The following is a 25645-nucleotide window of genomic DNA, read 5'->3' as shown; positions in this document are numbered from 1 at the left end:
GCTCTCAGAACGGGCGACGAGAGAAAGGGTTGAGAGTCGAGAACGGGCGACGAGAGAAAGGCGACGGATAATAGAGACACCAAGAGCTGCAATCTTGATTTCTTGATAAGAGAAGGGTATGATTCGTAACCCTAATAAATTCTGCATTTATCGCTCTTCTCATATCCATGGTTGAACCCCTAATTGATGAATGTTTATGCTTGTTCTCGATATTTGTTTTTGAAAACCCTAAAAAGAAACCGGATCTAGCTACTCTTTTCATGAAATGTCTCGTTCTCTCCCTCTTTAGGTATTGCAACAAAAGGATGGCTAAATCTTTATATTATAAAACCCTAGTTTCCTTGTGGTTGAGTGGTTCGATCAGAAAATTTTGAATCAATGTTTTTCTTCACATTAAGAAAATATATCTTTTCTGGCTTCTTTCATCCACCAATTAGTCTAAACATGAGGGAAACCTTGAAATCTCATTGAGTTGACTCGCTATAGGTATGTATGACTGTTGGTTCTTTGTCGGTGGATATTGCTAGTAATTCTTGTCGACATTCATTTTAGTCCAATTCATTCATTGAAGCTTGAAAATATATATGAGGAATTAGAAGTCATCTGGTCTATGCATCTCTTCATTAATCTGATCTCGTTGTTCTAAGCTGTAAGTGTAACGGGTTTGGTGGCTAGGGTTGAATATGAGAATATTTTTTCTTGCTTTGCTTTCTGTCCCGCCAATAATTATGGAACTTTATTAATTTTGAAATTAAGATTCGTGTAGTCTGTATTTTTTAACAGCAATTGGGAATACTCTATCATTCAAGGATTCTGTTCTTTGCCGTTTTTATGCAAAAGTTTTACTTTCACGGTACAGTTTTGATGTGACAAAAATAGGTGTTCCAGTCTCTTCTTGCACCACAGTATACCACTAGTATACATCAGTTTGATCCTAGAATATCATTGGTGATAAGTTTAAGTTGGCGGTTAGACAGATGCTGCATCTATTTTTGATAAGTTGGTTGGTATACAAGCTGAAACAAGTTACCTAGAAATGTCGGTTGATGCGAGATTAAGCTGGAAATGGACTATATCTTAATTGCCCTAGGCAAAACTTGTATTTTGGTGGTTACTGATGTATGTAAAGACTCAATATTTACTGTCTTTTAAGTTTCATAGGTATCTCCATACATCATAGTATGACACCAAGAGATGTGGGTCCTATTCGAGATAACGTTGGTATCAATTTCACTACAAACATTGGCTGGCGGTTGGTTTAAGTTTATTGTTATACATACGATGTATGGAGATTCTTTTATTTATTTTCCTATTTTTGTTTAGTCATTGCATACGCATCAAAGTAAGTTACCAAGTAATGTGGGGTAATGTGTAAAAAATGGATTTCTTTCGAGAATATCATCTTGCAATATGTAAAAAATGGTGGTTCGACTTCTAAATATGTTGAAATCTGATCTTAATAAGTTGGTCTGCACATTACAACAAGTCACTTATAATGTGGCAAATACGAGATTAAAGTTGGCAATGGACTCTGTTCAGGTTGCATTAGGCAATATTTTTGTACTTGTATCATAGGTATCTCCATACATCATGGTAGGACACTAAGAGATCTGGGTCCTATTCGAGATAACGTTGGTGTCAGTTTAATTACGAACATTTGCTGGCTGTTGGTTTAAGTTTATGATTATACATATGATGTATGGGGATTCTACTTTTTTAAAAAAAATTGATTTTCCTATTTTTGTTAAGTCTTATTACTCAAATCTAAAACTTTAAGATTTTAAGACTATGGTTTAGACCATATTATTTTTTTTGGTGAATCTTTCTAATTTAACAAGTCACTACACACATGGCAGTAAGTTACCAAGTAATGTGGGGTAATGTGATAACAGTAACAAAAGTGTGGGTTTCTATCGAGAATATCATATGCGATGTGGGTTATGTGAGACTAAGGTTGGCAATGGACTCTATTGAGGTTGCAGTAGGCAGTATTTGTATCTTGGTGGCTACTAATGTGTGCAAAGACTTCTTTTTTTCAGTACATATTTATTTTATTTTTTAGTAACAGTATTTACTATTTTGTAAGCTTCATAAGCATAAATATCTCCATACATAATGGTACGGTACCAAGAGATGTGGGTCCTACTTGAGATAAAGGTTGGTATCCATTGATTACAAACGCTGGCTGGCAGTGGGCTTAAGTTTATGAATGTACTGTATGTACATATTATGTATGGAGATGCCATTTTTGTTTTATTTCATTTATTTTTGTTTGTTTCTTTTTATTTTTTTTAGTCTTATTACAGAAGTATCTCCATACGTAATGGTATCGTTTGGACGATATTATGTTTTGGTGAAACTTTCTAATTTAACAAGTCATTGCACACATGGCAGTAAGTTACCAAGTAATGTGGGGTAATGTGAGAATAGCAACAAAAGTGTGGGTTTCTATCGAGAATATCATTTGCGATGTGGGTTATGCGAGACTAAGGTTGGCAATGGCCCCTATCGAGGTTGCTGTAGGCAGTATTTGTATCTTGGTGGCTACTAATGTGTGCAAAGACTTCTTTTTTTCGATATATAGTTATTTATTTTTTAGTAACAGTATTTACTATTTTGTAAGCTTCATAATCATAAATATCTCCATACATAATGGTACGGTACAAAGAGATGTGGGTTCTATTTGAGAATTGAGATAAAGGTTGGTATCCATTGATTACAAACGTGGTTGGCAGTGGGCTTTTGTTTATGAATGCACTGTATGTACATATTATGTATGGAGATGCTATTTTTGTTTTCTTTCATTTATTTTGTTTTCTTTCATTTATTTTTGTTTTCTTTCATTTATTTTTCTTTTCTTTCATTTATTTTTGTTTTCTTTCTTTTATCTTTGTTTAGACTTATTACAGAAGTCTCTCCATACATAATGGTATGACTCCAAAGATGTGTGTCCTATTTGAGATTAAGGTTGGTATACATTTGAATACACACAGTGGCTGGCAGTTGGCTTGAGTCTCATTTGTCGCATACATTTGGATACACACACTGAATTTATTCATATTTGTCTCAAATGTTTGGATATATCTAGAGGGGAACAAATGCCCCCTTGGTGGCATTTTTTTTGTATAAAAAGAAGGCATTATCATATTATTGTGTTGAAATTTGTAAGCCTGTTGAGACTCAATTATACGACGCTGGAAACTCTTTTGGAGGGAAACAAATCACATCCCCTCTCCCTGCTGGATTTTTTTGTTAAAGAAAGCCATCATTGTTGGCACATGTCATCCTTTGGAACAATTGACTTCATTACTGTGTTGGAATTTGTCGCATGCGACAAATGAGACTCAATCAAATATTGGATTTGTTGACAGCAGTGATGTCTCTTTAATTTGACATGAAACCCGCTGTGGTACTATCAAAGCGCATCGTTGTTGTCCAAAGAGAGATGGGTCTGCAAATCATGTCTAATCTGTCCTCGAAATCCTGTTTTTCGTACTCGGTGAAGATGAGATTGAACATGAACAACTATGTATACTAAAACTCATTGTTCATGTTGTAGTTGAAAAGAGAAAATGCAATATGTTGGCTCCTGCCTTCCACTGCCTATCTGCCAATGACTAGAGCTCCTTGACAACGGTGAAATAAACCATCTGTTTAATGTTATGGCAAACGCATTTCTGTCGTTCGCATTGTAAAGTAAATATGGTCTTTTTTGTCAGAGTTAATTGACGGATTCGGCCTTCATGTATTGAAGCTCGATACCTACTATCATGTGTTTGAAATGAATGGACAAATGGATGCACTCTAACAAAAACGATAATGTAAGTAACTTACTAGAATACTTTTCTATGATACCTTGTTTTGAACTCTGGAAGTACACTTCTAATTCTATTACTACATTCAGTGGAAACATCTAATATAAGAGGAACCATACTTCCAAATTCAGTAAGGAACTTAAGCTTGTGATTGATAGTTTAGTGGAACAAATAAATGCAATCTAAGACAGTCTAGCAAAACTTTTTAGGACATTTGTTACGTGGAAGTTAGCTTTCTTGGGTGCGGTTCTCTATCCTGTATAAAAACTATTCCCTAAGACTTGTTTATCTGTTTTGTCAAGTTAGGAGTAAAAGATAGACTTTTAGTTTCAAAAAAAAGATAGACTTTTAGTTAAGGAGTTAAAGATGGAGTAGTCCCTCTTACCATGTTTGAGGGGTTGATCAGTCACTGGTGATACAGGTACAATGCTTATGATACGAATTCTCCCCCTTCCCCCTGACGGCTGCTGGTGCGCAATGGTCTGCATTTTATATTAGTCCATGTATGTTCTACACAAACAAGAACTACACCCTTTATGGTAGACAAGGAGAATCATTTGGAGTGAAATGCTACTGGTGGCTGATGAGTTTTTTTTTCTGGATTTAAAAATTATTTATTTGCTGCAGTTCGGTAAAAAATCCCATCTCGTAGGCTGATTTAGTACATTGAGATTGTGTTGGTTTAAAGATCAGAGTTCTTCTCCATCTTAAATGTCTTATAATTATGTCAAGATGAAGTGTCGCATCGACGACCTTTTTGCCTTTCCCTCCCGTTATTCCTGTCTTCAAACTTTTTTGTTCAGTCCCAACTAATGATTTGGTCTAGATATATAATATACTAATAATGACTTATTGATTCATCATAAATGTTTGATGATGCATATTTGCTCTGGCATGTCCTCTTGGCTTGCAGCTCAGTATTTTGTTCAAAGCAGAGACACAGCTTCCTGTATCTCATCTTTTGGAACTACAAACGAGCTGTTAGAACTCTTCAGTAACTTAGTAATGATCTTGAGAAGTAGTTGAGTGGAAATGAACCTATTGTTGAACTGTCGAAGTGCATGTTGGTTGTTCAGAGATATCTAGGTCTGCAAATTATACCCGAGCCATCGTTTTTCCTGAAGAAGTTGAAATACTTTTATGTTTGTCGTAGAGGTAATAAATGAGACCCAGTTATGTGGTATCAAATTTTGCGAACTGTTCTGTCACTTTCTACTGATATAGAGAAGTATTGTAGTGGGAAGGAACCCATTGTAAAACTGTCGAAGTGTTCGCTGGTTGTCGGAAGAGAGCTGGGTCTGTAAGTGTTACTTGAGCAATCCTCAGCGTTTTAGGAAGGCAACATTTTGGCACATTAGTCCCTTAATGTGCCCTGAGACAGTGGGGATTTTTTTTGGTCACTCTCGGAGATCTTGGAACTTGGAAGTACTCCAGTCCAGTGCGAAGGAACCCAATGTTGAACTGTCAAAGTATATAATGCTTGCAGAGAACCAGGTGTGCATTTCTTACCTGAGTGGGCCACAGTTTGGGGTTTTTTTTTACCGAAGTTTACTTTCATACGAGTTACCTAATATTTATAGAATATTTTTCAAATAGCAAGTCAAATACATTCAGCTCTGCTGTTGAAGATATTCCATTCTTTCTTGTACCATTTACCATTCAGGCGGGAGATGCACTATAAGTTACTTACAAGTTATTTGTCTTACGGATCGGCGGATCCTAAATTGGGTGTTCCTATGTTGTTTCAATAACAAAATACTCTTCAACCGTCAGAAGTTCAAAAAAAGTAGTGGTAAGTTATAGTTGCCTACAGAATACAGGATTATTCCAAATATATTTCTTGAAAGTGTACATTTAACATATTTGGCAGCTGGAATGCTTCATCACTGGTTTCATATTTTGCTATGATAACGTTTATTGTTTAGACTATTGGGGTTTTCATCCTTTCATGTTGTAGGGAATTCTGAACCTTGGTTGCCGAAAAATACTGACATTGTTATAGACCTTGTCGTTTCTGTGTCGGTAATTCTATTTCGTAATTGTTTCCAATTTCTCATTTTCTTACCCTATACTTAGAAATTAGAATTCTTCTTTTTACCACCTTGTTAATGGATTTACAGGCGGCATTGAAAACCAATACAAACTGCTAGAGCTGTTGGATTACAAAGCTTAGGCTCCCCCATCTGAAGTTGATGCAGGTTATAAAGGTTCGATACTCTGTTAGGTATCTTCCTTATTTTGGGGTTGACTACTTTGTACTGTCCTAAACGTCGATGGATGTTTCATCTATGATAACCTTATTCATCAAGTGATCGCAAATGCGTTGGATTACTCTGCTGGCCCTATTGTTGCAAACGGGTAAAATTTTGAGTATTGTTTTTGTCTCAGTTTGCTAGTGCTTTCTTTATTTTATTGGGATTTGTTAAAACCATCTTTAACGTATCTTGTTTTGTCGTGCGAGTGACCTTCCGTTTAGGTTGCTACCAAAACCGAGAGATTCTGGCCACTTCAATATATATATATATATATATATATATATATGAACAAAACGACCTTGAGTCCTTGACAATAATCGATGGAGAGTAGAAATGAAACTAAAACAATATTTACCGAGTTTGTTTAAATTTTGGAGGTTATTATAGGATGATATTTTTTTATATTCCTTGATTAAATTTTGGAGGTTATTATAGTACGACTTAAGCAATATAAAAATATGCACTTTAAATTGAAGATATACGTAATTAAAACAGTTTAGTTATAAACATATATTTCCATAAAACAAATCTATGCATATACATTTTTTTTTTCCAACACCTTTATCTTGTTCAATTTAGGTTGTACTTTTTATATTCCTTGATTGAATATCTTAGCATTTTACTTTAAGGAATAATAAAATTTTCGAACTTGGAAATATATTTTTAAGAATAAATTTGGTTTCATTTTTCAGAATTTCGGAGAATATGTTTGTTTCCTTTTCCACACTTTTGACTTGAAAATTTTCTAGATTTCATATTTAGTTTATTTGTTTTTGTTTAATTGGGGACTTGAAATGCCTTTTAACGAATTATGTGCATTCCACTGAAATTTCGCAAATAACTGCCGAAATTATACATTTAATTTCTGTACCCCTGATTTCGTGCACTATAGTTCCAAAACCGAAAAGATTCGGCAGTTCTAGCCAGAACTTTTCGACTTTTGATTCCTTATTCTGTTACGGATAGAATAAATCAATTAGGACAGTAAAACCTCAATTTGAAATGAATTGAATATTATTTTTTACATGGTAGAAAATCCATTTTATTGATAGTTGATCTTCGTTAGAGTTTCAACCCTTTTTAAAACATCAAACCTCTTTCTAAATCAACCCTCACAAGAAACCGGCCACTGTTTATGATGTCTTTATGTGGTTAATCAAACTGACCGATAGTAATTGTTGTAGTCATTCTGATACTATACGAAAGGACTTCCAGTTTTGCTGTTGAAAAAGATGCAATTGCACTTATTTAAAGAATCGTGCTATTTGGTTAGCTGATCCCTCGACTGACCGAGAAAACCAAGTTCCGGGCATTTTCCATTCATATCAATTTGGGTTTTTCCGCACCATATTTAGATCTGCCCCCTTCTACGATCCGGAATTCCCAGCAAATCCTTGACTCCTCGGATACAATGGGATTTCACACCTGGCGAATGTTTCAGCTACCTCCTCTTATTCACATCATATACGATGTTCCTGCGAATTATGACCTTCGCCCGGAATGTGAGCAAATATATCATGTCGATTGCTCAACCGTACTTTGGCTATCTTACGTGGAGCTGAATTCTTGCGTGTACCAATTGAAGTATTCTGAAATGAACTGAAGGCAACAAGAAAGAACCACTTCTTCTTGGTAGGAAGGTTCTTCTTATTCTTTCTTTTGAGACTACTAAACCAATAGATGTAGAATTTGTTCGAAGTAAGATTGGAGCACCGTAGGTTGAATGATGGGAAAATGGCAGCATTATTATGATTGATTGTGAAGCGGCTATCCCCTTGGTTTCTACGGGGCATCTTTCTTTTGGTCGAGTTCGTATGACTCACTCCCAGGCTAGCAGAAGGAAGAGCTAACTAATGGCTGGAGATTCCTTATGAGTTATCTATCTCGTAGTGAGTGTGAGACAGAGAAGGAATAGTTCATTTACTCATTCAATTAGGAAGAAGGTTAGGCATAGCGACCAGGTTATTGAACCCCCCGGGGTCTTGCTTGAATGTCTTATTGGGATAGCAAGTTCTTTCTGTTAATTCCTATCCCGATGTGAAACAGATATGGCAATAGAAGTTTCTCGTATCGAGGAGTAGAGTATGCGAGCTACGATCAGGCTATTTCAGTTTGCTTACCCTATATCAGGAGCTTCCTTCTCTTCGACATATGATGTTTTCGTTCCACGGAGCCATCATTCATACAAAAGACGAGGCAAAAAATCTATTTCAAGGCAGTTGGATTGCCCCCTCAACCCCTCAAACAAATAAGGATCGAAATCCCGACTTCCTTTCAGGTGCCAGGGCATCAATTCGGTGAGTAACTTTGGCCCGTAATAGTAAAGGCATCGGAAGCTTCAAGAGATTTTTACAACATAATTAGATGGGGCAGTAGTAAGTCCTTATTTCAATCGATTCATAGAAACAAGTGCGTTGTTTTAGCGCTGAAGATGTTGGAGGACTTCAGGAAGAATTTCTAGATAGACGGAGACTATTTGAGCTGCTCGACCTAAGCCTAAGGTAAGGGAGAGGTGGTTCCCCTAGCTTTTAGTTAGTCTCCTTGATAGCTGGAATTCCCCAACCCAAGAAAAAGAGATGGGAACGAAGTTACTCGACCAAAGGGAGGAAGACAGGAGCTTGCGAATGAAAGGACTGAGTCATACGAACTCGAGCTTAGAAATCAGGATCAGGATCAGCGAATCAGAAATGTTGTGGTATAGAAGTTAACTTGCTCGACCATCGCGAGATGGAAGAGCTGCTACTGCCTTTCCAAAAAAATAACTCGCATCCCCGGTAATAAGGTGAATTCATATAGTTTCTGCTTACCATTCAATTATTCACGCAAAGCTGCCCTGGAAGTCAAGACCAATTCTCGAGAAATCCCATTGATAGTTGAAAGTTCTCCAAAACAAGAATGAATACCACTCAGAAGAAAGAGTTAAGACCGGGCTCCCTAATGCGCCTAGACCAATTCTCGAGAGGAGCAACTCAACTGAAAGGAGTCGATATTGGTACCAAAGAAGACTGCCAAATAATTATGAGTTTTTCCTCTCCCATAATCAAATTTTGGTAGTTTACTTGCTTACTTGTGGGTTTGATTAAATCTTTTGGGCGTGCACAACTTTTATCGTTGGCTTTGTTCCCTCATATTTAATTAATCTTGCGTGTCCATGTCTGTACCATTACGTATTGCATTTGATCGTTGAATGGTAGCTGGTTTTTCCATCATCCAGTCCAGCCAGATTATTTTTCCATTAGCCTCTCAAAAGGAATAGATTTGTCGGGCTTGTATCATCCCAAGGATGGAGAAGATGGTTAAACACATGTTGTTGTTGAACACATAATCCTTCATTTTGTTATGTCGTGAGCTCCTTTCTGTTCATTTTCTTTAGATTAATTTAGGTTTTTATCACAATCATAATGTACCCACTTTTAGCTGAATTGCTTTTTAATATGTTTTAGGTGGTATTTCTTTTCCTTCTAGAGAGCAGCAATGCTGATCAAAATGCTAACAACCTCAAATGTGATTTCGGTGACATGAGGTAAGTTCTTCTATTTTGTTTTGCATGTTGAAGTCATTTAATTTTAAGGTCTTCCTAAATAGTTTTTACTTCTTTTATGTTAGTCTCCCTAAGGGATAGTTATAGAAAAAGATGAAGTGCTATTCATAAGAAGTATAATAATCTCGATTAAAATTTTCAAACCTGTGATAATAAGTAACAACTGTTTGATTGTTACCTCTTCAGATATAAACACTTAAGTAGATGTTAGTAATGCAATTTTAATTGATCCACATCACACAATAAAGATTTGGGTTATTAGTAAATGATTATATTGCAAAGGACAAGGTAATCAAGTTATTTCGTGTTTTTAATGTAGGATAACAAACAAATAGGGGAGTATCTTTTCATGTTTTACGTAGTGAGGAGTGCTACACTTGTGTCCAGCGTTGGTTTTTTACACTTGTATATACACCATTTGGAAGAATTGCATTGCTCTTTTGGCTAGAGTGATGCTCATCAGTTAGTTCATGACTAAATATAGTAAAGGTAGCTAGCTCTCTTGTCAGTTTACCCAATTCAACGTGTTTGTCAAGGTTTTGGTTGGAAGCCAAACCCACCCAAAAGAGCCTCACACGAGGTACATCATGTTGCCAAATGCTTTATCGAAATAGAGGTGTTGACTCACACGAAGAAGTTTATATGAACATACCATCCAGTTTCACCATACTGGTGAGAATCGTGTTTGCCGCTTGAACAAATCTGTTTATGGTTTGAAACTTGCATCCATCAATGGTTCGTCAAATTTTCTGTTGGCTTCGCTCCATCTTCCTCGGACCACTCCCTTTTTTTGTTATTTTCGGGTTTCGGCCTCTGTATGTATTCTTGTCGATGTTGATGCAATCATCATCACTGCGAACGATGCTATGGAAATTCATTCCCTTCGTCTCCTTCTCGAGAAACAATTTTCTCTTAAAACCCTAGGCCATCTTCAATACTTCGTTCGCCTGGAGGTCACGCGGTCTCCTAAAGGGATTTTCCTCTCCCAACAGAAGTATACATTGGATGATCTAATTTCCCGCTACAGACAGTACCCTTTCGAGCGATCTAACTTCTTTTTGTCGTATAATAGGACGCCTTCTTTATGTTACCGTTGCTCAACCGCACATTTCATATGATGCTGCTACTCGAGTTCTACACTATTTTGAAGGTACTCTCAATTATGGGATTCTCCTTTCTTCAGCTAGTTCTCAGATAATTTCAGGATTTTCCAACTCTGATTGGGTAAGTTATCCTGTTACTTGTCGTTCCACGACTGGTTATTTCCTCATGCTTGGTAGACAGTCCGTTCTCTTGGCGTTCTAAGAAACAACCAAACGTTTCCCATTCTTCTAATGAGGTAGAATACCGTGTTCTTGCTTCTTTTACTGCCGAGTTCCAATAGTAATCATTGTAGTTCTGCATTTGGAAAAGAACAACAACACTAATTTGAAGAATCATGTTGTAATTGTGTTTTTCACTGCTTTTTTTACTTGTTTTCTGGTTATGGATATCCAACTTAAATTTCGTCACCAATTTTAGTGAGCATTGCCCTTTCAGATGCTAAAGACTGTTATACAACTCGATCATATTTTACATGCACAGGTTTGTTTAACATATCCTTTATTGTTATTACAGAACTTTCATTATTATAGATCCATTTCCAACTTTTGTTTCGTCTTCCACAAATATCTGCAGTGTATCAAAATATCAAGTCGGCAGCTCATGAACAAACTGAATAGAAAACTCTTATTAAATTTTGCACATATCTTAATTAGAATTTCTATAGAATGCATTAGCTTCCTAGTTATTTGTTTACAATCCTTTAGGAATACTATAACCGTACCATGATATATTATTCCTCTTCTCAGAATTTAGTTAGTGTATAGCTTCTGACTTCAAGATACTATAGTCCAATTTATCGTTTCTTTGCTAAACTTGCTCCATTAGCCACTAATATCAGATTAATTAGGCATCATAACATTAATATGTAGATACCATACTTAAATAGTAATTCATCCTTCATACGTCACAGAACAAGCATCTCGTTTAAGTTTCAGAGGTTGTTATGTCATGAGTTAAACAAATTTCTCATATCAGATCAAGCCTCTAATCTATTTCTTTAACAAACTTTTACATTGGTTAGTAATGATCTGAATCTAGGGTAAACAAATAAATATCTGTCAAGTATTTTCTGTACTTAAAGTAAACCTCAATGTACTGTCATAATAATAACTTTTACCAAAACAAAAAATATGAAGGCAATTAAGAACAAAAACTAGCGGTTGGTAATAATTTTAATAAAATTTATTTTGGAGATGAATGTTAATTGGTTCCCAGACTTGAACACGTATTCCTCTGTTTTATTAAGTTGTCGGTACTATAATTATCTATAAATATTTTGTCACGATCAGAACATAACGAGTTTGGCTGAAGATACACATTCTAAATTTCTTTCTAATTGTTTTAGCACCTTCTTGTAGCTAACAACCCACGGTTCTCCTTCGGGGAATTCCTTTCAGGTGGTTTTTCTTTTCATATTGAATTCCTCTGTTCTTTTCTTTTTTTCTCCTTTTGAACAGCTAAGAACTTATGAAATGCTAAGAATTTAAAGTGCGATTTCAGGCCTTATGAGGTAAGCTTCCCATTTTGGTTTGCATGTTGATTTAATATAGTGCTAAGGTCTTCTGAACTAATATTTTCTTCTGTCATGTTAAGAATCTCCCTAAGTGGTAGTTAGGAAAAAAAAATCAAGTGTTATGTATAAAAACTAAAATAATCCTCAAGTATATGTCCTCCGATCAAATGGCAATGCGTTCAACTTGTTGGATAGGACGAAGAGTGGAGATCACGAAGTGTGGCCGTTTTAGGGATGTAATGTTTAGCTATAAAGCAAATAAGATATGCGGCTCATTTAGATGACCCGTGGCTAACTACGACTGGATCTTACAACTAGTTGCACGAAAAAGTGTCGACTACATTAGAAGATCAACTTGTGAAGGATATATATTCTTTCAGTCTGAAAGAGATGTCCTTTCGAAGGAGTACCCTTCGACCAAGATGGAAATGCGATTAATTTGTCAGTTAGGATAACGATGACCTTATCCGGAAGATCATGTAGTCCGGTTGAATTAGGGATCGTAATGCTTAGCCAGAAGCCGCTTAAGATCGTCGGGTCACTTCAGTAATCCAGAACTAACATAGATCGGATCCTACAAAGGGTTACACCAAAGAGTGGTGGCTTAATCGGAGAGAGTTGACTAGTGGGAGTCTGCCTATAGATGGATATGATCCAGTTTGATACGCCCAAAAAGTTAGAAAGAAACGGGCTCGAAAAGGAAGCCCATTAAGGGGGCTGGTCTGGTCGACCACATGTAAGGGAACCCATAGATGGGAAACCCTCCCATCTAGGACTCTCAGTCAGAAAGAGTTTCTGACTTATCTTTTCTGTGATTCAGATTAAATCCTTATCTGAATGTGATTTTAATTAGTTAGGGTTTCTATGTATAAGGACCATTATAGAAAAGAAAAAGTGTAGAATTTTCTCATAGAGAAAATCATATCTCTTTCTCTCTCATACAGCTAAGTGGATAGAGATGTATTTTAGAGAAAATGGTCCAATCTATCTATGTAGTCAAAAGAAGAATAGTTCTTCTCAACCTTCAATAAGGTCCTCGCTGACATTAAAGAAGGGAGATCAAGTCAACTTGCTCGGGTGTCTCAAGCAGAGGAGCTACAATGGGAGCTCTCGTCTTCGGGATAAAGGCATTGGAATCTAGTTCGAGGGAAAGCGATCAAGGTAATCTTCTTTCAGTTTCTAGTTCATCTTTATTTTTCGCATGCGATTCTGGTAGCTAGTGTTAAACATTAGATGTTTGAGATTCTGCTTACAACATTAGGGACGTAAAAAGCCCAACAGTGGCATCACGAGCAGGTTGCACGAACTAACTTTGACTAGACGAATTAGATTCACACTTGATTTATTAGATAGATTAGTTTGAATATAGATTCGAACATCAATTTGATTAGTTTGAATGAGATTTAGGCGTAATCAAATAAGTTTTTGAAAGAGTTTCAACGATTAAAACCCTAGAAGTTTGGTTTTGAAAAGAGTTCAAAAGAGGATTTGATTTTCGTAAATTTTAGAAGTTTTGAAAATCAAATTAGGGTGAAGTTGCCAAAAGCATGGAACAACAGCTAAAGTTAGCAAAAGACAAAGGGGAAAGAAACATGAGCAATTTAGAAGTTTCTAAACACTGGCCGTCCTGGCCGGACGTGTCCAGGACGCGTCCAGTCCCATGTCCTGGCCTACGACTAGGCCGCGCCTTTAGCCTATATGGGCCAGAACTAGTCTGGCCCAGGCCAAGACACGCTTACTATGGCCCATAACTTGTTCGGGCCATACCAAGGCATGCCTTGACCGAGCCCGGACCAAGTCCATGGGTCTTGACCTGAGAGTGTCTCGGGCCTTGAAAGAGGCTTGCCCCGGGCATTCCGAGACCGTCTCGGACCACAGGCTAAATATTTTCGGGCCTTGACCCGAGCGGGAGTTTTTCGTATTTTAATGTTTTTTTCTCTCGGTTCCACCTAAATTCTACCAAATTGTTTCGGGCCATCCGAAGGCCCAAAACAAAGTTTTCCTAAAATTGATTTTGGAAATTATAAAAGATAAGCAAATTTTTTTCAAAACTGACCCAGGCCATCTAAAGGCCCAAACATAGTTTTTCCTAAAACAAGATTTTAGAAATCATTGAGGATAAAACCGATACGCGCCATTAGTTAGAATTTTACGAAAGTCAAACTTAGAGCACGTATGACATATAGATGTCAATAGTTCCTTCCAAATAGCTATTCAGAATGTAGCAAACATAGAATAGATTCGACCTTAGAAGCGAATCTCATAAATACCTTGTTATAATATAAATGTCATATTATTGTGTATGTATGAATGTGAATGGGGAGACTAGTATGGTCATAGAAGTGTTATGTTTTTGTTTTCAAGCACAAATGTGTGTCCGATGTAATATTTATTTTCATTTCAAGTTTTATACGATCTGCGAATCGTTTAGTCTTGTAGTTAAGGGTTTGAAGAGTCCATTGAAGAACCAAAAGATGAGATCGTGGTGCAAATGGGAGACATCAATGGAGGTTTGAGGATGGAGATCCATGCGAACTATGGAGAAACAGGAGAATACCTAAGAAGATTAGATCTTTTAAGTTAGGGGCTATACTAGGATCTAGTCTGCTTGATTTATTTTTTCGCGCGCATTTACTTTTTTATTTACGTTTTTTTCGCGCGCATTTACTTTTTTATTTTTTCGCGCGCATTTACTTTTTTTCGCGCGCATTTACTTTTTTATGTCGTGGATGATTATGTTAGAGTTCACAGTAATGCCTGCATGATAAAAACGTAAAAGTCCCCAAAAGAATTTTGAGTAAAGCTTACCCAGATTAAGAAACCTGGTGCGCCCTTGTTCATTGATGGTGGGTCTGCCTCCGAAGGGTGTCATCTTTTTACCTCGGGACAATACGAGTAGACCTATAAAGAGGTCTACGTGTCTAAATGGTTATTTTCAACGAGTCGACAAAAGGGTTTTGGACTTCGAGGCAAAGGATGAATTTGAGAGATAAACGTGTTATTCATCAACCGAGAGTCGTAAGAGTATGACCAGTAAAGAGTTACTCACCCAGGACGACGGGGTTAAGGGCAGTGTCGTAGTACGCTTATCCTCAAAGAAATGGCGTCTTGGAATCGCATTATTCAACCTTGAGAATGAATTAAACGAAAGTTATTTTCTTGATTGGAAAGGAATCCGAGAAACGTTTTCGAATTCGAAACAAAGAAAACGTCCGAGAATATCCCATTCCTAATGTTCACTGCTACTTCAACAACTGAGGATAAAAGTAGGATGTGATTATCCGAAAAGTCTTTTGTGAACATCCATAAATTTTTTTTCTTTCATAGAGATTAATAATATGGATGCATACACAATCATTCGATGACTAAAGGAAGAGTTCTACTAGATGTCGTGAATGGAGAGGTCGGTACCTCTAAGAAAGTCGTCTTGAAAAGAACATTGAGGAACGTCAAATCCAAGAAGCTAGTTCTTGAGATTCAGAAGGAATATAAGAAGAGTTCTTATGACAAAAGAACAAAGGGTCAGTATAAATGTTTCTAAAAAGCAATGGCTAGACCATTAAAGGAAACTACCCAAAGTACCTAGAAGACAAAAGAAACAGAATTACGATTCCGGTTCTTGTATCTTCGTTAACCATGTTAATCTAGCAAGTATGGTAGACTCCCTGCATCTGGTGTTTAAACCCGGATGTGCGGCTCAGTGGGAGCTCAAGGGAATTACATACTTGACTAAAAGGAGAAAAGATCCAAAAGGGAACAGAAGCAAATGATTGCTAAGGATGCTGAGTGGGATCAAAGTCTTCTCTTAGACATTGATCTAGCTTAGAACTTAATAAGAGTTATTATGTTCTTCTACAAATATTAAATGTTTTGAACTAGTGCTGATGGGCCTAAAAGGTTACCCTAAAAGGTCACCACCCGCAAGTATATGGGCCTTAAGTAATAGTTCCGGTAAGACCGGTTCGTTCTTCAGAGTCTAAGTCAATCTATTCTAAATCCTATAACTAATAAGGTTTTCTTTTAAAATTGGTTTGGTGATGTAACGAAAAAATAACAAACTTAATAAGCGACGAAAATATGATTAATGGAGAAACTTATGAGGATAAAAAGCTAGACTTGCTGAGTCCACCTCGAACTACACGATAAATAATTTCACATTTACCTATCATGAATGTCTAATTTTATAACTCAATATTTGGTAAATCGTCATTATCCAAATATCGGAAGATTTATCTTTACGATTGAAATATTTAAGAAATAACGAATTCGATTAAAACATAATAACCCCTCAACTATTGACTATCAATCATTAACCATAGATCATTAAAGAAAGTTTTCTAAATATGATATATCAGATCAAAAGAATAATCAATGAAGAAAATGTTATTTTTCGAAGAAATCGATAAACAGTTTTATCTACAATCAAGCACCAATATAGATAATCATGAAAAGGGTAAGAGTATTTTATTGAAAAATGTCAGGGGCTTCGTCTTCCACTCTAGATGAAGAGTTAGAGACTCATAAATACCATAAACTAATCACATACAAGAGATGAAAAGAAACGAAGTTAGAGAAATATTTCACCAAATCCAACTCTGTTCCTCCTCTCTGTTTTCTATGTTCTTCTCTGTATTTTCCTTTCTTCTCTCTAAACTCTACTTATCTTCTTCTCTGTTATTGTACAATTGGAGGAAACAACTCAATCCTCTCACTCTGGTTATATGAACCTGTTTTTGCTCATGAGGAGATGATGCTCCCGGTCTCCCTGTTTCTCTCTTGCTCTTTGTTCTCTTCTCTTCTCTCTCTACAGATTATGGCATTGAAGCTCTAGAGAAGATAAAAAAGAAGAGATTCATGTTTTCCAGCCAACCCAAGATGATCCTCATATTTTTCTCACTGAAAATATATATAGAAGAAGAAGGGCAGCCCAATGTCAGTCCTATATCTCTAGAATCCAGTTTCAACCGAATCCCGGCTCTTGATTCTTTCTCAACAAAAAAAATATATTCGGCTCTCTCTTTCTAAAATTCTTCTCGCCCTTTCCATCTCCAATCTTCCTAAAAACAGTATTCAGTTCTTTCTATCTGTATCATCCTTTTTAAACAATTCTTTCCTTATGTAGAAATAACTATTAAGGGTCACGTAATAATAAAATATATATGGGTGATAAGTATAAGGTGTGGCATGGAACATTGTAACAAGTTGCCTATCAAGAAAACTATAAGGTGTGGCATGGAACATTGCAACAAGTTGCCATGGGACCCATATGAAGCCACGTGTCTCCTAGTAGATGGTCAATTGAATATTTTATGGCCTAAATTTTGACCCGCTCTATTTTGTTCATCCGGACTCCAATTTGACTTCTGCTTTCGCCGTTGGGTTTGTCTTGGGCTATACTTTTCATCCGAGCATCAACACTGCCAATCACCAGACTACCATAATCTCCAAATGACTAAAATGCCCATAGACGTGTCTTTCTCCCGGATTTATGTTTTTTTCGCGCTAAATTCCGTAGAAGACACCTAGACAAGGGAAACAAGTAATTCATTAGAGTAATTGTTCGAAATGGGTTAACTAACCCGAGTTAAAAGAATCAGATGAGACATTTTCATGTCTCATCAAGTGCTAAGTTAACAAAGTCAGTTCTATGAGAAATGAAAACGTTAATGATAATGTAGGCTATAATCAAAGGCTTCAAACTGGTCAATTCTGGTTTTGTCATTGCGTCAAATTAACATAAGACAGATGAAGAAGATCCAATTGTATGAACTTCTAACTCTGAATGATTTAGAATCATAAGACACATGTGAATATTGTTCAAAAGGATTATTTGGCAAAGTCACGTTTTGAAAGGGAGACATGACTAATGAACTAATAGTCTTCATACATACGGATGCATGAATAACTATTAATACACTAACTAGAGTTAACCTGAATCCACTTGACAAAAATATAAGTCATTCGATTGGATCGAGATAGTGAATATTTAAGCCAAAAATTTGATGACCATCAAAGAAGTTGAGAAATAGTTTCTCACATTGCTCCAACAAACACATCATATGGGTGATGAGTCCAGAGGGAGTAATCGAACATGTTAGACATGAGTCGATCAAGATGGGTATAGGCCAATCTTCCGAACACTTTCTGGGATATATTTTTAAACACAGTCGTTCTTCCTACCTAACCACATTCCGTCTAAAGCTGAAAAGGCACCATAAGAGTATGGGATTGGAATGGTTCCAAAGTGATCTTTTCTTAAGGTCTAAAGATATGAACCTGACATAAATGGTTTCTGAGGACCAAGTTTGCATATCAGAAAAATATTTCTTTATGGGATAAAGAAATACTGGGATTCTCCAACAAGCAATCAGAGAATAAGGTGGTTGTTGCTCGTGATGGTGTCTTTCTTGAAATAAGAGTTTTTTCAAGAAGACAGTAGGGAAAAATATAAGATATCGAAGAAATTCGATCTGAGCAAAAAACTGATAGTGATATGCGAATGTTAGAAATCGCGGTTCCTATCTATTCATAGCCGATAGATATGGAAAAGAGGTAGAGATGGAAGATCTCGAAGATCCTCCCGTACAAGACGAATTAGATCCACAAGAGAGCCCTCAAGGAGTTGAAAGCGTCTCAAAATTGTTCAAACTGAAGGATATAGTCCTTCGATCTGAAGGAGATGTCCTTCCAAAGGAGTGTCCTTCGACCAAGGTGGCACTGCGTACAGTTTGTCAGTTACAATAACGATGACTTTATCCGGAAGATCATCTAGTCCGGTCCAATTTGGGGTCGTAATTCTTAGCTAAAGCCGCTTACGATCGTCGGATCACTTCGGTAATCTGCGGCTAACATAGACCGCGGATCCTACAACGGGTTACACCAAAGAGTTGTAGCTTGATCGAAGAGAGTTGACTCATGCGATCTTGCCTATAGATGGATATGATCCCGTCTCATAGTGCCAAAAAGATAGAAAAAATCGGGCTCGAAAGAGAAACCCGAATTTCCCAGTAATGGGTTGATCTGAACCGGCCATAGTGTGGAGTGGGCCAGCCAGGCCAAACCCATTAATGGGCTTAAGTGGCCGACCACACACCATTTTAAGGGGAAACCCTAATTTCCCTTAAAAGGGTATTAAGGGAAATTCGGGTGTTTATCTTTTCTAAGACTCTTATTAAAACCTAATTTGAGTGAGGCTCCCATTAGGATTTCTCTATATAAGGGTCATTAGAGTTCAGGAAAGGATAATGCTACTCAGACTCCCAAAGTACAAACAAAGTCAAGAAAGTACACACTATTTGGTTAAAGATTTGTAAATCACTTTTATTTTGGTAAAGGTGAATAAAACCAATGCCCTCAAAATGTTTACATTCTTGACTTTGTCTGTACTTTGGGAGTCTGAGTAGCATTATCCTTCAGGAAAAGGGTTAGATTTTTCTCAGGAGAAAACATCATCTCTCTCACAATATACGGCCAAGTGAAGAGAGAGGGTTTTAGAGAAAAAGCTCTCACTCTATCTATGGAGTCACAAGAAGAATGGTTCTTCTTCTCAACCTTCAATGGAGTTCTAGCGGACAACAAAGAAGGGGGATCAAGTCACTTACTCGGGTGTCTCAAGTAGAGGAGCTACATATGAAGCTCTCATCTTCGGGATAAAGGAGTTGGAATCTAATTCGAGAAAAGCGAATCCAGGTATTCTCTTTATGGTTTTAGTTTATTATTAGTTCATGCATATTTTACTGGATAACTAGTGTTAGTCATATGATGATTGAGATTCCGCTTACAACATTGATTAGATGATATGTAGTCCTAGAGACGTACAAAACCTAATAGTGGCATCACGAGCCATTTGCATGTAATTAATTTTGACTAGAACAAATTAAATCATACTTGATTTATTAGATAGATTAGTTTGAATAGAGACTCGGACACGTTCTTGATTAGTTTTAATTAGATTTAGACGTACTCAAATGAGTATTGCAATGTGTAGAATCATTAGATTTTGAGTTTTTTGAAAAAGGATTTTCGAAAACGGATTTAATGGATTAATGATTTTGAAAAACAAGTTTCAAAATCATGTGTTTTTTATGATTTTTCATCAAAAACAACAGTAGGGATCGAGTTGGAGAAGAAGAAGTGTAGAAGTGACTCGAATATGGATTGATATCAAACCTGGTACAACCTACCAAAGCTTTGACCCATTAGTGGAGCTGATTACTGAGACAGAGCTGGTATGCGAAGCAGTGCTCTGAGGCAAAGCTAGACTCTGAGACAGAACTGGAATGCAAAGCTAGGCTTATGTCGGTGATTAGTGTTTATTCGTGTATAATGTCGGTTGTAGAAAGAGTGTCGGTGAAGCGGTGGGGTTAGGGTTTAGTGGCTATATAAACTAAACCCTAAGGAGATATCAGTAAGACACAATCTCACGAATCTCTTGTGTAAACTTGTTTTCTTATCATAGTGGAAATCATTGCGCCGTTGTCGCCGTGGAGTAGGTCTCACCAACCGAACCACGTAAATCTCTGTGTTCTATTCTTTGATTGTTCTTTACTATTCCTATTGCTTGCCTTCGATTACTCGTATTGTTCACATTAACCCCGATTGGGCATAACAAACTGGTATCAGAGCTGTGGTTTCGAGGTTTATGTGATGGCGAAATACGAGATAGAGAAGTTCGATGGAAGTAACGATTTTAATCTTTGGAAGATTAAGATGCGAGCAGTATTAGTTCAACAGGGTCTGCGGAAGACGTTGAATGGGAAGGCTGCACTCGCTGAATCACTTTCAGAAGAAGAGAAGGAAGATCTCATGGAGAGAGCTCATGGTCAGATTCTACTCTGTTTGAGCAATGAGGTCTTGCGGGAAGTAGCGACGGAAACTACAGCCAATGGGCTATGGAGTAAGCTGGAGACAAGGTATATGACGAAATTTCTAACTAATCGTTTGTATCTAAAGAATAAATTATTTAGTTTACAGATGTTAGAAGGGGAATCGTTGAAAGACCATATGGATGAACTCAACCGAGTTTTCTTAGATTTGACAAACATAGATGTCAAATTCGAAGAAGAAGATAAGGCAGTACTATTGCTTGCATCCCTGCATCCATCATATGAAAGCTTTTTTGATTCTTTTATGTCTGGAAAAACAACTACAACCTCTGAGGATGTTAAAGCAGCATTGAACTCGAAGGAGTTGAGACGGAGGTCAATGGAAGAAAGCAGCTCAGGTGATGGTTTGGTGGTAAGGGGAAGGTCGCAGCATGTGGTCGATGGGAAGGGTCGTTCTCGGTCTAAATCGAAACTAAAGAAGTACAGATACTTTAATTGTAAGGAGGGCACTTCAAAAGGAATTGTCTTGAGCTTAGGAAGAAGCCAGCTGAGGCAGCAGGGGAGTCTTACAGTTATGAAGGGGTTAAAAAGGAATGGTCTATATTTGCTACAGGGTAACACAGTTACCAGATCTGTTGCGGTGTCATCATCAGACAAGGAAGTTGAGACTACCAAGCTATGGCATATGCGGTTAGGGCATATGAGTGAAAGGGGGATGGCTATACTGAGCAAGCAGAGTTTACTCTGTGGGCAGAAGGTTTTAAAACTGGAATTCTGTGAACATTGCGTCTTCGGGAAGCAATGTTGGGTAAAGTTCAGTACATCGGTTCATAATACCAAAGGAACTCTGGATTACATCCATTCAGATCTTTGGGGTCCCTCTCGGGTCAGCTCACATAGTGGGGGTAGATACATCTTAACCTTGATAGATGATTTTTCCAGGAAAGTATGGGTCTACATACTGAAACGCAAAGATAAGACATTCGTCAAGTTCAAGCAGTGGAAGACCTTGATCGAGAAACAGACTGGAAAATTGATCAAACGCTTGAGGACTGACAATGGCATGGAATTTTGCGGAAACGAGTTTAATAGGTTCTGTGCAGACGAAGGGATAGTGAGACACCATACGGTCAGAAAGACCCCACAGCAGAATGGGGTGGCGGAACGTATGAACAGAACTCTATTGAAACGAGCTGTTGTATGCTTTCGAATGCAGGGTTGCCGGAGGTGTTCTGGGCTGAAGTAGTGAACATGGCAGCGTATCTGGTGAATATTTGCCCTTATACATCTATAGAGTGTAAAACTCCTAATGAGGTGTGGTCTGGTTATCCTGGTAATTATGAGAACTTGAGGACCTTTGGTTGTTCGGCTTATGCACATGTTAAGGAAGGTAAACTTGATCCGAGGGCTAAGAAATGTGTATCTCTTGGGTATGAGCCTGGAGTTAAGGGTTATCGGTTGTGAAATCCGGATGGAAAATCGAAGAAGTTTCTCATAAGTAGAGATGTTACTTTTGACGAATTAGCCATGGTAACTCAGAAGGTAACGGCTGTAGATGCTCGGGAGGGTGTTGGTAAACAGGTGGAGCAGTAAGATCATGGAGAGCAGGTGGAGTTTGAGGTAGACACTCCGGTAGAGGTTTGGCCTCAGGTAGATGAGCAAGCTGAGGAAGCTGAACCAGAGTTGGTTCAGTACAGTGTTGCGAGGAACAGGGGAAGGAGAGAAATCCGGGCACCGGAAAGGTATGGGATGGCAGATATGATTGCATTTGCACTTAGTGTGGGAGAAAGCATAGATGGAGGTGAGCCATGCACCTATGAAGAAGCTATGAGGAACGATGATTCACGACAGTGGTCTCTTGCCATGAATGAAGAGATTGATTCTCTTCGGAAGAACCAAGTCTAGGAATTAGCCGAGCTGCCTAAGGGTCAGAAGATTGTTGGTAACAAATGAGTTTTCAAGAAGAAGGAAGGAATCCCAGGGGTGGAAGATGCACGTTACAAAGCACGGTTAGTAGCTAAGGGGTTTACACAGCGAGAAGGCATAGACTTCAATGAGGTATTTTCTCTTGTTGTAAAACATAACACTATTAGAGTGATACTTGCTATGGTTGCTTTGTATGATATGAAATTGGAGCAGCTGGATGTTAAGACTGCGGTCTTACGTGGAGAGCTGGAGGAACAAATCTATATGCATCCGCCGGAGGGATTTAAAATTATCGGGAAAGAAGACCAGGTATGTTTGCTGAAGAAGTCTTTGTATGGACTGAAACAGTCTCCTAGGCAGTGGTATAAGCGTTTTGACACGTTTGTGGTTAAAAACGACTATGACAGAAGCAGGTATGATGGTTGTGTGTACCACAGGAAACTATCGGATGGTTCTTATGTGTATCTACTCCTGTATGTGGATGACATGCTGATAGCTTGCAAGGATATGTCGGAAATCCACATGTTAAAGGGTCAGTTAAAGGGTGAGATTGAGATGAAAGACTTGGGTGCCTCAAGGAAGATATTGGGTATGGAGATACGGAGAGACAGATCTGTTGGGAAACTGTTCTTGTCTCAGAAAATGTAGATCGAGAAGGTGTTGAAACGTTTTGGTATGACTGAGATAAAACCTGTCAGTACTTCATTGGCAGCACACTTCAAGCTTTTGGGGGAACTGTCACCAACAACTGATGACGAGACGGAGTACATGTCTCAGGTGCCTTATGCAAATGCAGTAGGTAGCATTATGCATGCTATGGTGTGCACAAGGCCTGATATTTCACATGTTGTTAGTGTAGTAAGTAGATACATGGGCAGACCTGGGAGAGGTCATTGGTAGGTTGTGAAATGGATATTGCGGTATCTGGGAGGAACTGCGGAGCTTGGTTTGGTTTACGACAGAAGGGCTGACACTTCTGGTTCGGTAGTTGGATTTGCAGATTCGGACTTTTCTGGGAATCTTGATAGGAAGAGGTCGCTGATGGGCTATACGTTCACACTCTCCGGGAGTGCCATTAGCTGGAGAGCAAGTGTTGCAGTCGGTGGTAGCGCTGTCTACAACGGAAGCTGAGTACATGGAAGCAACAGAGGCGGTGAAGGAGGCAATATAGCTGAGTGGTTTAGTTCGCGATTTGGGCCTGAAGCAGGAGGTGACAGAGGTCTACTGCGACAACCATAGTGCTATTCATTTGACCAAAAATCAAATGTATCACGAGAGAACTAAACACATTGACGTCAGGTATCACTTTATCAAGGACGTGATTGAACAAGGAAAGATCATGATGAAGAAGGTTTCTACGTCAGAGTATCCAGCAGATATGCTGACGAAGGCAATTACAACTTTCAAGTCTAAGCATTGCTTAGACTTGATTGGGTTTTCCAGATGTTAGCCCTAGCAGGGAAGGAGCGACGATGGCTCAGAAGCGCTGAGCTATGATGGTGGCAGATCTAAGTCAAGAGGAACATATTCAAGTCAAGGTGGAGAATTGTTAAAAGTGACTCGAATATGGATTGGTATCGAACCCATTAGCAGAGCTGATTACTGAGACAGAGCTGGTATGCGAAGCAGTGCTCTGAGGCAAAGCTGGACTCCGAGACAGAGCTGGAATGCGAAGGTAGGCTTATGTCGGTGATTAGTGTTTATTCGTGTATAATGTCGGTTGTAGAGAGAGAGTCGGTGAGGCGGTGGGGTTAGGGTTTAGTGGCTATATAAACTAAACCCTAAGGAGATATCAGTAAGACACAATCTCACGAATCTCTTGTGTAAACTTGTTTGCTTATCATAGTGGAAATCATCACGCCGTTGTCGCCGTGGAGTAGGTCTCACCAACCGAACCACGTAAATCTCTGTGTTCTGTTCTTTATTGTTCTTTACTATTCCTATTGCTTGTCTTGGATTACTCGTATTGTTCACATTAATCCCGATTGGGCATAACACTTCATATAGCTTACGAGTTGATTTAGGCCCAATATGACCCAACAATAGTATTTTCCGCTAAAACTCGAACACAAATATTCCAGATATAAATTTCCGATAATAGTGAAGCTATGGTCATCTCATTTCCATCATTTAGGTGGTTCCATATTGCAATTACAAGGCTATTAACGTGGAGAAGGTAAATAGTTGACAAATGACTTCAATTCTTATGGTTTAATCTAACTGATAGTATTTTAACCAGGTTGAATGGACTACTGCTACAAATGAGTCAATCTTGAAGGCAGCTCTTGATCACGACAAGGCTTTGGGCGTGATCAATTCACATGATAGTTATGTTGTTTGTGAGAAAGTGGGTGATTCTTCAGTGGTGAAGATCATTGAGCTCGAAGATTAGAAATTTTATATAATCCTTTTCCTTAATGTTTGTTTTTCCTCGATGATTTTTTTAATTTGATTGGACTCAACTCGTTAGCTGCCTTCCTCAAGGAGCTTAATTAGATAAATATTCTTAATATATGTACCACATATTAGAGTGAGAAACTGATTTTTGTCTGTGTAGATAGATGTATTTAAAAAAAAATGCTACTGAGACAGTTAGATGTTTCTTTAAACACATTGTTAGTGTTTTTGTTCATGGTTTTATGTATCAATGAACTTGTATATGAATA

The 25645-nt window shown here is 37.9% G+C and overlaps 1 protein-coding gene and 1 long non-coding RNA gene across 6 annotated transcripts; one reads left to right on the top strand and one right to left on the bottom strand.

Annotated features, from left to right (window-relative positions):
- Window positions 1-25645, top strand: LOC147556895 (uncharacterized). Of its 5 annotated transcripts, XR_015233647.1 has the most exons (12): window positions 1-116; window positions 3560-3636; window positions 3720-3821; window positions 4237-5309; window positions 5479-5607; window positions 5773-5837; window positions 5936-6022; window positions 6125-6173; window positions 9514-9593; window positions 11151-12225; window positions 13173-13389; window positions 25219-25645. It is a non-coding gene; the product is annotated as an uncharacterized LOC147556895 (long non-coding RNA). The 5 variants fall into 5 exon arrangements; XR_015233644.1 differs by having other exon boundaries at window positions 9514-12225; XR_015233645.1 differs by having other exon boundaries at window positions 5936-6173; window positions 9931-12225.
- On the bottom strand, window positions 7391-7863 carry LOC147556896 (Ribosomal protein S12/S23 family protein). Its single transcript, XM_086664264.1, is given in 3 exon segments — window positions 7391-7432; window positions 7434-7539; window positions 7541-7863. Coding segments are annotated over 3 exon segments (471 nt in total).

The sequence above is a fragment of the Eschscholzia californica genome, unplaced genomic scaffold (genome assembly GCF_041429995.1).
Source record: "Eschscholzia californica isolate CP2 unplaced genomic scaffold, dmEscCali1.0.p SCAF_2, whole genome shotgun sequence".
NCBI lineage: Eukaryota > Viridiplantae > Streptophyta > Magnoliopsida > Ranunculales > Papaveraceae > Eschscholzia > Eschscholzia californica.
Note: the sequence above shows the minus strand (reverse complement) of the source record. Positions and strands in the feature narration are given on the sequence as shown.